This window comes from Anoplopoma fimbria, chromosome 15 (assembly GCF_027596085.1).
Source record: "Anoplopoma fimbria isolate UVic2021 breed Golden Eagle Sablefish chromosome 15, Afim_UVic_2022, whole genome shotgun sequence".
Classification (NCBI taxonomy): Eukaryota; Metazoa; Chordata; class Actinopteri; order Perciformes; family Anoplopomatidae; genus Anoplopoma; species Anoplopoma fimbria.
In genome coordinates this window covers 23,920,358-23,933,014 of record NC_072463.1, presented here as the reverse complement: position 1 = coordinate 23,933,014, position 12,657 = coordinate 23,920,358, and the positions used below count along the sequence as shown (strand labels likewise).

General features: G+C 42.9%; 1 protein-coding gene across 6 annotated transcripts in view; it reads left to right on the top strand.

The window, feature by feature from the left end:
- Nucleotides 1-12,657, top strand: part of qkia (QKI, KH domain containing, RNA binding a) — a 72,066-nt gene that overhangs the window by 27,530 nt on the left and 31,879 nt on the right. For all 6 annotated transcript variants that reach the window (XM_054613310.1, XM_054613307.1, XM_054613309.1 and 3 more), the window contains exon 3: nucleotides 8,862-8,978. In XM_054613310.1, the coding sequence (XP_054469285.1) occupies nucleotides 8,862-8,978 (117 nt within the window). The remainder of the gene's footprint in view (nucleotides 1-8,861; nucleotides 8,979-12,657) is intronic.

Genomic DNA, 12,657 nt, shown 5'->3' with positions numbered 1-12,657 from the left:
TCCAAGTCCAAAACTATGAGTAACTTGAAATAAGTAGTGCAGGCATTCCTTTTGCCTACTCCTTTCTGTTTTCACTGCTGCTGTCACTGACCTTTGGAATTTAAAGCTATTGGGGTGGGCAGAGACTAAATGAAATTTGGAATTTCATTATTTGAACAGCGGACAGTGTTACTGTGTGTTTAACTGACTTTCACAGAGAGCCTAGCTCTGTAGTTTGAGAAACAAAAACAAGCACAGCCCATCTCTATATCCAGCTAGTGTTTTAAAAAGAGGAAAACGACTGAAATAATTATGTGTTGGGGTAAGGGAGGAGATGATGTACGATCAGGATGTGTGAAAAGGAAGAGAGGAGAGAACTGATGAAGGAAGGGAAGAAAAATGTAACTTCCTATCCCCATCTGCCCACTGCTAAAGGGAAAGGAAACTGTAATGATGATTATTAGACCGGGGAATATTTCCCCCCCTCTCACATTTCCGTCTGATTTCCCAGATTCCCCGCATCAAAAGAGGCTTATGTGTATGTGTGTGCGCTTGTGTGTCTTGGTGACGCAATTCTAGTTTCTTCCAAAAAAGCAGGGAACGACGGTCCAAGCATCAGTTTTGTTTTCTTGGCAGCATCTCACCTACTATTGAAGATTTGTCAGCATTTGAAAATACTTCTCCATCGTTTCCTTCTTTCCACACTTTGTCAGTTTGGGACACCCGCCATCCACTTGCCTGCCTCTCAGCTTCCACTTTCTTTTAAAAACACAACTCCCACTTACCTTTTCCCGCCCCATCCTTAAGCCGAGGTCACACTCGCTCGATTTGGCTTTCCTCTGTCTCACCTACACGTCCCCTGCTCTGGTTTCACCAATAGATAATTAGATTTCCGTGGTGCCTGGATGCTTTGCAGCATGTCACTTCTACCGAAATAACTTGCCTTGCCAGCATGCCTCTACTCTAATTCCTTTAAGTGTGTCCCTCTTATGGCCTGTGTGTACTTGCCTGAGTGCCCCACATCTGGCTGTAAATGTGTTTGCGTGTCTGCCATTCTGTCTGCCTGTGTGTCTGTCTCCCCACTCCCTCACCGTTCGTCAAAGTCAGCCATTTCCTGGTGTCAGTGGTTCAGAGCGCTGTGAAGCGTCACCGTGGTGACTGCATCTTGACTGACAGCTGAGTCGCAGGCTATCTGATAACTTCAACCTTCAATTAAACGCTATCTGTGGCTTCGCGTCTTTCCCAAACACGGTCACACACACACACACACACACACACACACACACACACACACACACACACACACACACACACACACACACACACACACACACACACACACACTCACATGCGCATTGATAGGCAACTGACTGACACCTCAGCATGTCATTTCTATTGACCTTCAGGCCTCCGATAGGCTGAGCGCCATGTCTTTTAAGTGCGTCACTGTCTCTCCTTTATCCCCCGTGTATTTGTATTTGCCAACTGTTAAATGCTCGGGTGGGATGTGGGCAGGTCAGTAGGGTAGTAAGAAATGCTTAGGAGTGAAAATACACACATGCAGCCACGGACGCCACCTTTGCGGTGCTGACTCTATGAAATGGGACCCTCAGTTAGATGTACGCTCTTGAGCAACTGCTAAACAGGACTGTCTGAACTCTCGCCAGCTTAAAAAGGCCTGACAGCAGAGAATGATCACTTATATAGATGAGTCCGAGCTGTGCAAAGCCGCCCTGCTGTTGTTGTTTATGTGGCACTAGTATTTATCTGCTGTTTAGGGGGTTGTCATGGTACTTTAAGTTGTTTGCCTCAGTAATGGAATCCTTTTAAACCCCCCCACACACCCACAATTTCCCCTCTTCTGCTCCGCCCGCCACCTCTAAACTAAAGAGCCTCAGCAGAACATTTGTTTGATGCTCCATGCAAGTCTACATGTTTTGTTTATTAGCCTGTGTTTTGAAGGCAAATGAATCCAATCGAACACTGCAAATGACTTGTCTGCTTACAAAAAAAGCCATGAAGTGGTTGATCAATAATGGCTCTATGCACTCAGTTGTCGGAGAGGGGAGATTGGTTTCTTTTGTTGTTGTTCATCAGTGTATTAAAGCTAGAACAAAGGCCCCTCATCAACTTTGGCTTGTCTCATACATTTAAAACTTGAAACGGTGCCTTTCTCCAAGTATTAAATGCTTAACAGAATAAACACACGGGTAAAACCGGAAATAAAAACAGGAAATGAGTTAAAGCCTGAATATAGGATGATATGAATAGGTAAGCTAGAACTGATATTATAGATATTATAAACTAACATTAAAGATTTGCTCAAATATTTTAATTACTTACTTGTGCTTACTATTGGCATTGCATTCAGTTTGCCTTTCAGTAGTGTTGCATAGCCATAACCTTTCTCCACAGCGCTATATCAGTGGCAAAGAAAGGTCAGGCTCCACACTATCATTCCGTTGTGGCATGTTTGTATTTCTTGAAACCCATCTTGGGTTGCACTAAACGCCAGATACAGCGACGGTGCTCTTGCAAAATGGATAGCAGAGGGCGAGGAGAATGCCGGCTAAAATAGGTGGCCAATGGTAGACGAACAACCCTTTGATTGTCTGAATCATTTTGTCAGGCAAGTGTGTTTGTACCACAACATGCCACATGTGTGCGTTAGCTTTGTCAGATCTCGGAGAGAAGGAAAGAATTTGCTTCATTGCCCCGTGATGCTCCACTTTGACCGCAGAGATTTGCGGAAAACCCCCCAAAACGGAGGCTCTGATGATTTGAGCAGGCAGGATGTCCTGGACCATTCTGTTTCACTGCAGTAAAATTGCGTGGCCCAAACCAGCCGGTTCCCTGCACAGGGAAAGTCATTAAGCTTGCTCCCATGAGGGTGTCATCACTTATCATGCCGGCTCCTGATATCCTTCTGACCCCCTTAAGTCATTACCAGAGTCCTGAAAAATGTACCGCCCCACACCTCGCCTCACCTCACTGATAGAGCGGCAGAGTGGAGGATTTTTTTTTTATATCTCTTGCTCTCCAGCCATGCATGATGATGATAATTTGATGAACGGATGGTCGTCTAGTTAGATATTTGATGAGGAGGGCAATTACAGTGATAATTTAAACAGAGATGACTCTATTTGTTGTAGTCAGTTAACATGATGAAGGGCAACAGGGTAAACTGTTCGATTTGTATAACTGCTCTAATGCCATTGATTGCTTTGCACATTACCAACTTGTACTTGTAATCTTTAAGTAAGCTGTGTTTCGTGCTTCCTCGGCCTGTCTGTCTCTGCCGTCTTTAGACTGAGAGGTGGAAGGAGCTGAAAACAGAGGCTGAAGGACAAAAGATACAGGACATCAATGTTTTTGAGTTTTAAAAGTATCACATGAAGTATATACATTACTATTGATGCTTATATTCCTGGATAGGATCCAGGCTATTGAAGAGTTATGATGAAAACGGGTATAGAGGTAGGATTTTTTACAGTTGAACTCTAAAATGAACATGCAAATGGCACTGGGATGACGGCACCAGCTGAATAATGGGGACAACTATCAGGTTGGCCTTCTTGTTTACCTGTATGAGTCTGTTTGGCTGCCAGTTAGCTGGTGTATGAGCCAAAGATGATAATGCATAGCTTATGACTGATCAGTTGAATCAAGTGCAACTTCAGTGCTTCACATAAACTAATGCAATTCTCAATTAGAAGATGGGGTATTGGTCTGCCTTCCTCCCTCCTCTGGGTGAGATTGTTGCAGATAACCACAGCCTGGCTAAAAATGAAACCTCAGCTCTGTCAAAAGGCAGTCAATTGATTTGGGATTACCTAACACTCAAACAAACACTGAAGGAGAGACTGACTTTTATTTAGAGTCACCCTAGTAAAAATGTTTTCCTCCTGGCTTATCCAAAAAGTTCACAAACTTTGCTCTGTGCTTCCTCCACTCACGTCTTCCAAACTTCCAGCCGACATCAATCTTTACGCTTTCCATCTCTCCGTGTTCCCCTGCTCCGTATTTTCACCCTGCCTCCAACCCCAAAATAAACCCAAACAGAATTATCAAAGGAGCCATGGATTAGGCGCTAAACGCTGGATGTGCTGAATGGAGCACTTTGAAGTCTATAGGGCTTTGAGGCGAAAGTGTCACCATTGGAATCTAAGTCTAATTTTGACTCCTTCCTCGCCCCGGCCTCACCTCCTCTGTCCCCCCCTGTAGATAAAGCATGCTTACTGCTGTAGGTAAGGCACCTGTGTGCTCCTTCCCTGTTCCTTCTCCTCCTGTCCGGTTACTGTGTGGAATAGGTATGTAGAGCTGCTCTGTCAGTGTATGTATGCATGCGCCGGGTGTGGGGATCAGGCCACAAAGCGTGATAAGTTACGATGGATTAATTGAACGATGGAACATTTCCACCAATAGATGAATGAGCGATGAGAGGCAGGCAGCTGGCTGGTGTCTAAGGAGGTTGTGTGTAGATGGAGAGAAACATTGATTTGTGCTCTGGGAGACCAATGCACAAAGAAGGACAACCTATACACAGAAGAGGAAAGGAAAGATCCTGTGTACTAAGACAAAGAGGAAAAAGGAAGCGTGTTTAGTTTCCAGACGCTATGAATGGATACAGTCACGAGGAGGTGTGAAAGGAGCAGTGTTCAACTCGGTGCCCTCTTTGAACCCTCCAAATACCGTAACTTGAAGTGAAATGACACGGAATGTATCTTAGGTATGAGGAAAAGGGGAGTTTCGCTGTGATAAATGGTTAGCCATTACTTTGGTATGAGCTCTTTCGCAATGATACTTGTAACACTGTGGGAGGGTTGGAATCAAGTGAGTGGGAGGGACAGGGGAAAGATGGCAGTGCCTGGTATAACCACAGATTCCTGTTTGCTTTGATACACTGCACTGAATGAACTGTTCCTCATTTCCATAAGCCCAGCGAGGCCGGCTAATAAGTGATTGGTATTCTTCTCCTGGCCTGGCCCCGCTCTTCGATAAGCTCTGCGACGCACAGTCGGAGCCCTCAGCATGATCTCATTTCCTGTCTCCCCACCATCACAAACAAACGCCGTCAAAGGCACAATTGTTCTGCTTTCCTGAGCATTGTGGGAGAAGCTGTTGTTTTTTCTCAGTTGTTCACACAAAAAACAAACATCAGTGCGCGCGCACACAAACCCATGCGACAACCAGCTCTAGGTGTTGAGGGTGTCTGCAAGAGTTCACTCCATACATTGTGTGTTCACGCACACTGGTGTGTGTGTGTGTGTGTGCTCATAAACACACAGTGACATGGACATAGATATGCTCACAACAAAACCCGCCTGTGGAGTAGCGATAACTGGGGCTAAACAAAGGCCCTTTAATGTCAGTGTAAGCCCTTGTCCTGGAGGGGGCTTTGTGTGTATGTGCAAATGGTGTGCATCTGTGTTTGCACAAAAACTATGTTTGTATATACTGCGATTCTCTGTAATTGTGTATTTGTTTGAAAAACCGAGATAAAATGAAACTGACACAGAGGAGCGAGGAAAGGAGTCTGTCCACCAAAGGTCCCAGTGTCTCTAATCTTCTAATTCTGTAAATGAGAAGAGTAAATAAGAGCCAAATGAAAACAAGACTGCTAAGAGTTTCCGAGTCAATAAAACTCAAAGTTTTAGCATTATTCTGTTCACCAGATGGGTGCGGACGGTAGCGTCTGATTAAACAGAGCTGGTTTACAGCAGTTGTGTTGTTAAACCCCAGAATGGTGCCTATTGCTCCCTGTCTATTCATTGGGGGATCGGGCAGCAGTGGGGGAAAAACATAACCTTTGACTGTAATCAACACAATTCCACTTTTGGATTTTTAAAAAGGGAAATAAATAAAAAACACATGGTGGTTCCCAGAAATGACTTTTTTCTAAAGACCTCAGTACAGGGAGCCAGTGGAGTTGATGTAACAGCAGAAATAGAGCAGATAAAAATTAGCTTTTTTTAGTAAGTGCGTAGGGGGCTGGGTAGATAAGCATAAGGAGGTGAAGAGCGGATAGTGTATTTGGCAGAGAGGGCACTGTATCTATTCTACTCCTCTAGCTGTAGTGGAGTTCCTGGCAGGCTCAATGGCCCTGCACCCTTCTGATAACTCACCCCCTTGGCTCTCCATTGTCTCTAACATTCCAGTGGCTTTAAATGGAGGTCACCTTTTCTAACAGCATATCAACATCCTTGAGAATGATGTCAAACCCTCAGTGCAGTGCAGACAGACGGGGAGCAGAGGGAGCCATCTAGTAAATATGAAACATTGCGCTTTATTCCATCACTGAGATTATTCTGGCATCACTTTTATCCGAGTTGCACTCTGAATTGCCAGGTTTTATTAAGATGAGATTGCTTCTTGTTTCAGTGCCAGATTGTGGTGCGATGCTTGAAGCACAAACACAGTCATTTCATCTGATGTGCGTTTGCGTTGAAATTTGGCTTGAGTGATGTTAGTGAGTATAAGTTGTGGTAACTGCTCGGCCAGACTCGACGCCTGCTCTATGCCCCTCCCCCCTCCCCCATGTGTTTTGTGAGATTGTGCACATGCCTCTGTCATTAATACACATCCATGTGGCAATAAAACCTGAGCCACAGGCACGCCTGCCCTAATCCTTTATCCCTGAGCGACCTCTGGTATAAAGTTCAGTGCTACACTTAGAGTGGGGAAAACTATGAGAATGTCGTGGCAATGTTGGCCCTCCTTACTCATTATACCTCCCCCAGTACTGGAAAAACAAGACATTTGTGACTTTTCCTCCCCTCTGCTCTTGTGACAACATGTCTCCAACCTTTTCTCTGTTTATTTCTCTCAGCCTTCCTTCATCAGGCCCCCTACTTACTGTCAAGTGCAATTGTCATCAACATATTCATGTCCGCAGAGAAATGGATTCCACTGTCGGAGAGGGGGGGTGATACTAGCAACAAAGTGAGAGAAGGGCAGGGAATAAAAAATATTTAATGTGTTTTCTATGTCATTTTGGAATATTCTAACAAGCGGGCAACTCATATTTTTAATCCAATATACTTCTTCCCTTACTCTTGTCTAGTTGACTAATTCTGTAAATCAGCTACTCTATGTATATAATATAGTTATAGTGGGTAGATCTGATGGAAGATATGTAGGCTGGTAGGAACTGTCACATGTCATACCTGCACAGGAGCCTACATATGTAGATTTACATTTTGTGTGTGTGCCAAATTACCTTTTATTTTTTTTAATTTTTTTTATAAATATGGTACAGCAGTTGCTATCTACACCCAGGACATTACCACTGTAGCTTTTGTGTAATAGGTTAGAGGCTATGTGTGTGTGTGTGTTGTGTAGGAGCGCCACCATAATGCCCACAGCTCTGGGTTCACCCTTGTCTGCAATGGGTGCTGTGATGCAGACAGACAGCTCTCTCCTGTGCTCCTTGAGGCGGTGTATTTGTGGCGTGTGTGTGTGTGTGTGTGCGCTTGAACACACACAAGTCAGAAGCATGCCACCATGCGTTGTTGGTGGCTGACCTCAGAGGACAGGTGCCCCTACATCCCTCAGTAGGCGCACACACACTCTCTCACAAATATCCCCTGCACCAGTTCCCTTGATTCAAGTTAACCAACCAGACAGTTGCCTTGTGACAGAGACACACACACATAAGCCTGTGTAGTTCAATGCTACAGGCCGGCTCCAGCATCGCTCCAGCCACAGGGTGTGTCTTTCCTGCATCGGAGAGGCTATGATTGCAGGCAAGCCCTGCGACAGGGACGGGGTATAAACAGCCCAGAGTTTCTGACCGTCCTCACAAGTGTTTATTTACGTAGTTTAGGGGAAATAAACCAACATCGCGTCAAATTTGTAATCCCTCTGAAATCAAATGTGACTTCTCTGATGGCCTTTTGGATTTTGTAGAGGTATTGATGCAGTGGTGTGCATAAGCAGATGTGACTGTGTTTAAGAATTGAAAGCAGCTCTGTCACGGTCCATTGTAACACTTCAAGAGACGCACAGTTGTGCTTCTCTTTGTTAAGGAAAGCTATTTCAGTCAGCGTTTGAGTAATTCAGTTTTATGAAAATATGTTTAAGTAAAAAATATCCCATTTTAACAGTGTCAGACAGTCTTACCCATGGTGCACTCCACCAGATGCTGTGCACACTGTTTAGAAAAAAAGGTGTGAGGTGGGGGGTTGTGACTTCTTTATGTGTCACTGTGCTCCCCAGCTCTCCTCCTCTCCTTCTGTTTTTATTTTGGCTGAAAATTGTGTTGGATTATTTCAACACATTTTCCCTTTATCCCGTTGGAAGCCAGTTTCAAGTGGAGAGGATTACGACAGTAAATACGTTTCCTTTTGGTACAAAGCTCCAAAGCCACTCACCAGTGAAAGGGGGCCATGATAAGAAAATTGTGTCACGCACACTACCTCACCTCAGAACTCACCTCCCCCTCATCACCCTTTTTACTCCATTTTCCACTTGCTTTCTTCCCACCCAAACTAATTCCCAGTAGTTAATTTTCTATTTTTTGTTCAAGAGTATTCATAAGCACAAGCCCAACACCAGTGTAGCCTGTGGTCAGGCAGATAAAAACAATACTTATTAAAATGATTCTATTAGGAAGTCCGCACAATAATTGGAATGTGGAAGATCTGAAAAGTGGAATCTTTATGTTTGACTTTGTGTATGTGTATGTACACACAATACTGTCTATTGTCCCATGTTGAGCAAATTCAAGATGGACTTGACTGTTTGTATTCAGCCCTTGTTATTGATAGGTTCTTTTAATTGTTCTCCTTTGTGGTCTGATTTCATATACTGACGTCCTGTTAAATCCTGCTCCATATTCACCCTTAGACTCACTGTTTTTGTTTCTCTCTCTGTGTCTGCAGTATAACTTTGTGGGGAGAATCCTTGGCCCTCGTGGACTCACAGCCAAGCAGTTGGAGGCGGAGACAGGATGCAAAATCATGGTGCGAGGCAAGAGCTCCATGAGAGACAAGAAGAAGGTAAGCTCATCAGTGTGTTTAATGTGTTTTATCTCTGGATATTAATTACTTACTCAGAAGATTCCACTCACACAGGTAAAAAAAATAATTAAAAAAAAAAATAAAGTCCAACATCCAACTAGCACTGTAGAGACTTGAGACAGACAGACTCAGTTCATGCCTGTTGGCTGCACTCTGACATCTGATACGGCTGTTTGCAAAACGCTGTGCAGTGGAAAGTACATAAGGCAGTAGAAAGTCAGACAGCCAAGGCCAGGGGCAGCCTCTATTTCTGGACCTACTGAACTGAGGTTGGAGACTTAAAAGGTTAATGTTGTGTGTGCGTACATATTCTTAGACCCAAGGGGTGAACTTAGGCAAAAGTCTTTGCATTTGCACAATATTTGCAAAGTATTTTGGCCTTTTAACAGCCATGTCACAGCACTTGAAAACTGTGACTGACTGACTATGTTGCAAAACAATGCTGATGAAAGTTGTCCTGAATTGCCCCACTATGAGGTCAACCTTTCAGTAGTATTTGCTGTAGTCGTTTAAGCCTACAAAGTTGACTCTGGGCGTATTTCAACGGCCTATATATGGAATTTTGATGTACCGTGCCATGAATCCTACAGCAACACCAACTTACTTGCATATCCTCATTATGCTTCCAAAGTGATCAATCACATTTGATGATGTACCTTGAAGTTAGTGTGACGACGAATTGACAGTTTCAAAAATGTTTGTGTTTCAAGCATCTGAGTACGTATTGCCCATGGGCTTCAGTCGCGTTATAATGGCTGCTCTTGGGTGTTTTTGTTTTGTTTTTCTTCTTCATTGAATGACACCATTTTGAAGTTGCATCTTAGTTTTTAAGTCTCTCCCTTTTTTCCCCTTAGTTGCTCTGATTTGCCAGGCAGTGGTGCTATATTACAGTGCATTTCTATAAGTCAGAGGAAGTGTTTTTCATCCCTTTTCATATGGGAATCACCTTCTCTACACACACTCAAACAAATAGTCCGCAGGAAACAGGATTCATACACAGGCGTACACAGATTTTCAGCTGAGTCATAATCTTGGAAGCTCCAGTTTGCTGCAGGGCCAGCGTTTTTTTCTTAAAATTTTTTTATAACATCTCCATTCGTCTTTTTATCTCTTATCATTTCCCTCGGAGTGTGTACGTTATCACAGAACAAAATGAAGACGCTCCTGCTGTGGTTATTTCTTTGGAATTAGATCCAGAAATAGTTAAATGCTTATGAATATTCAAATTCTCACACACTCTTCGTGAGTTCGTCTTGGCTCACTACTTGAATCTATAAATACCTTAATAATCTTTTACCACTTTGAAACTAAATGATGTGTGTCCATTTGTTTGGACAGGACATGACTATTCTTACAAATAAAACAAAAATAGCACTCAGCAGGATCATATATTTACTCAGTGTTTTGATTACGAGATGAGATCAGGGAATTACTCAATATTTAAAATGTTTCATAAATAGTCCAGGCTGGTTGTTTTAAGAAAGTATGAAGTAAATGGGATTTTTTTATTTTTTTTTAAGGTGGCAGACTGGGATTTAGTACGTCTATATAATTTAATGATTCTGTCATCTTTCTCCACAAGGCTTTATATTCTTGATTGTCCTCCATTAAAATAACATTTTCCTTCCTCACTACCCTTCTGTCCCTTAAATTAGACCACGTTGGTTTCCGGCTTAGATATTTAAAGCAACAATGGGTAACGCTGAAAATACGCTAATGAAAAAAACATCCAACAGTTTTACATCCTTCGTTGTCTCCGATGTCAATTAATCACAAGAATCTCTATCAGGTTAGCTTCCCGTACCCCTCAAGCTTTAACATGGCCAGGCTGTCATAGCTGCGTCTCAGCCCGAGACAAAGCCTCCGACGTAGCCTCCAATCGCTGCCGCCTCCACCTCAGTTTTTCCAGCTTGATGCCCTGTGGCAGCAGAGGAAGCCGCGGGAGCAGCTTAGCCAGTGTGTTTATTCAGGATCCATTAGCGGCAGCGTTTTTATGCTCTCAATAATTCAGCTGGTTGCTCCCTCCTGGGCCGCACTGCCTGGCGGGGAGTCGGCTCACTGGAGCTATGCGGCGGGAGAGAGTCGAGCAGAGACTGAGGGAGAGGGAGAGAAGGGGGGAGTAAAATAAAGAACAATGGCGAGAGAAGAAAAGCACATCAAGTAGACATTAAGGAGGAAAGAAGCAAGTGAAGAGAAAAATGCGGTACTTAACAAATAGAATGCTTTTAACTATTTTCTGTTTATATTCAAAGAAAAATGGTTTCTAGTTGTACTACAGTTCCTTTTATAATTTGAGCAGGTCACCATTTTATCAAAGCTTAACCAAATTTAATGTTACTATTTTTGTCACCACCTTTGTCATGAACCTTAGTCACTGTAGTACAGTCTTAGGAAGTTAGGTTTTTAATGCCAACAAACTATGTATTGAGTCTGTATTCAAATGACAAGGTATTCTAAATAACACTAATACTATGCATATTCAGTTAAGAATATGGAGAAAGACCCCAGCAAAAATATACACTTCTTTAATCATTTACTCATCATGTACTTGCATAACAGACATAATCACAGTATGAAAATGATGAAATCACTAAACTCACCCATGCATGTGGGTGGATGGGACTTGAAGTTCAGCTCAATCAGCTCAAATTACAGGAGAGACGAACGCAGGATAACAACCTGTCTCAAGACTGCACTTCACACTCTGTTCAAACCAGACTATTAATAATGTCTCTGTGAGAGTGACTCCATAAGTGCAGGTTCATCCCTGTGACGTCTCTGGATTCAGTCTTTTGGCCACCCTTTCTTTGACACATTAGTTGAGACAGGATGGATCACACACTATTTCCATAGAGAGTACTTCCTTAAAGGTGTTTATGACACCACTACACTCGATCCTCCTCCAGTCTCTTGGGTTTGGCCCTTTTTTCTTAGTTTGTTGTTAAATCTTGTAAAGTCGTTCGTTACTGCCCAAAAGGATTAAGCTTGCATGTTATGTCCTTTTTGATGATTATTGTCTAAAGAGTTGAAAGGGAAAAGGACTCCTCCTGGAGCCTTATTCAAATCAAACTTTAATATAATGTGGCAGCTTGAGTCCCCCTGGGTTTCACTCTTACAGTCAGGCTTAATGCAAAACTACATCAATAAACAACAGCAATTAAATTACAGGTATTTTGTATCGACCATAGAATAGGGATTTCCCTCCCTTTTGCAAAAACAATTCCCTAATTCTATTTTAGCTAACACACGGTGTAAGATTACAGTTGGCACCATAGACAACTGATTTAAATCAAGCCAAACTAAGTGTCCGCTCAGACCTGCACTTTGAGGAATACTTTTTATCAAATTAAATTAGTTTTTTTGCTGATTGTCCTGGCTCATAGATAAAGTTGTGGTATCAGCACGGTCACTGGCAGAACAGAATAGGCCTCAGGTTTGGATCTTCAACCCCCTGCCAGCAAATAGACGAAAATGTGACATTGCCAATCGATATGTTGAACTTGATTGGCCTGTTGGCACTGTAGCATGCCCACTTGTTTTGTTTAAAGTTTAAGCTGACTTTGTTGTTTTCTTTCTCATCTCCTGGGTTCTGATTACTTGACCCAGTGCAGCTGAAAGCTAATTTCCTATTTATTAAGAGTTTATTGAAAGCTTTTAA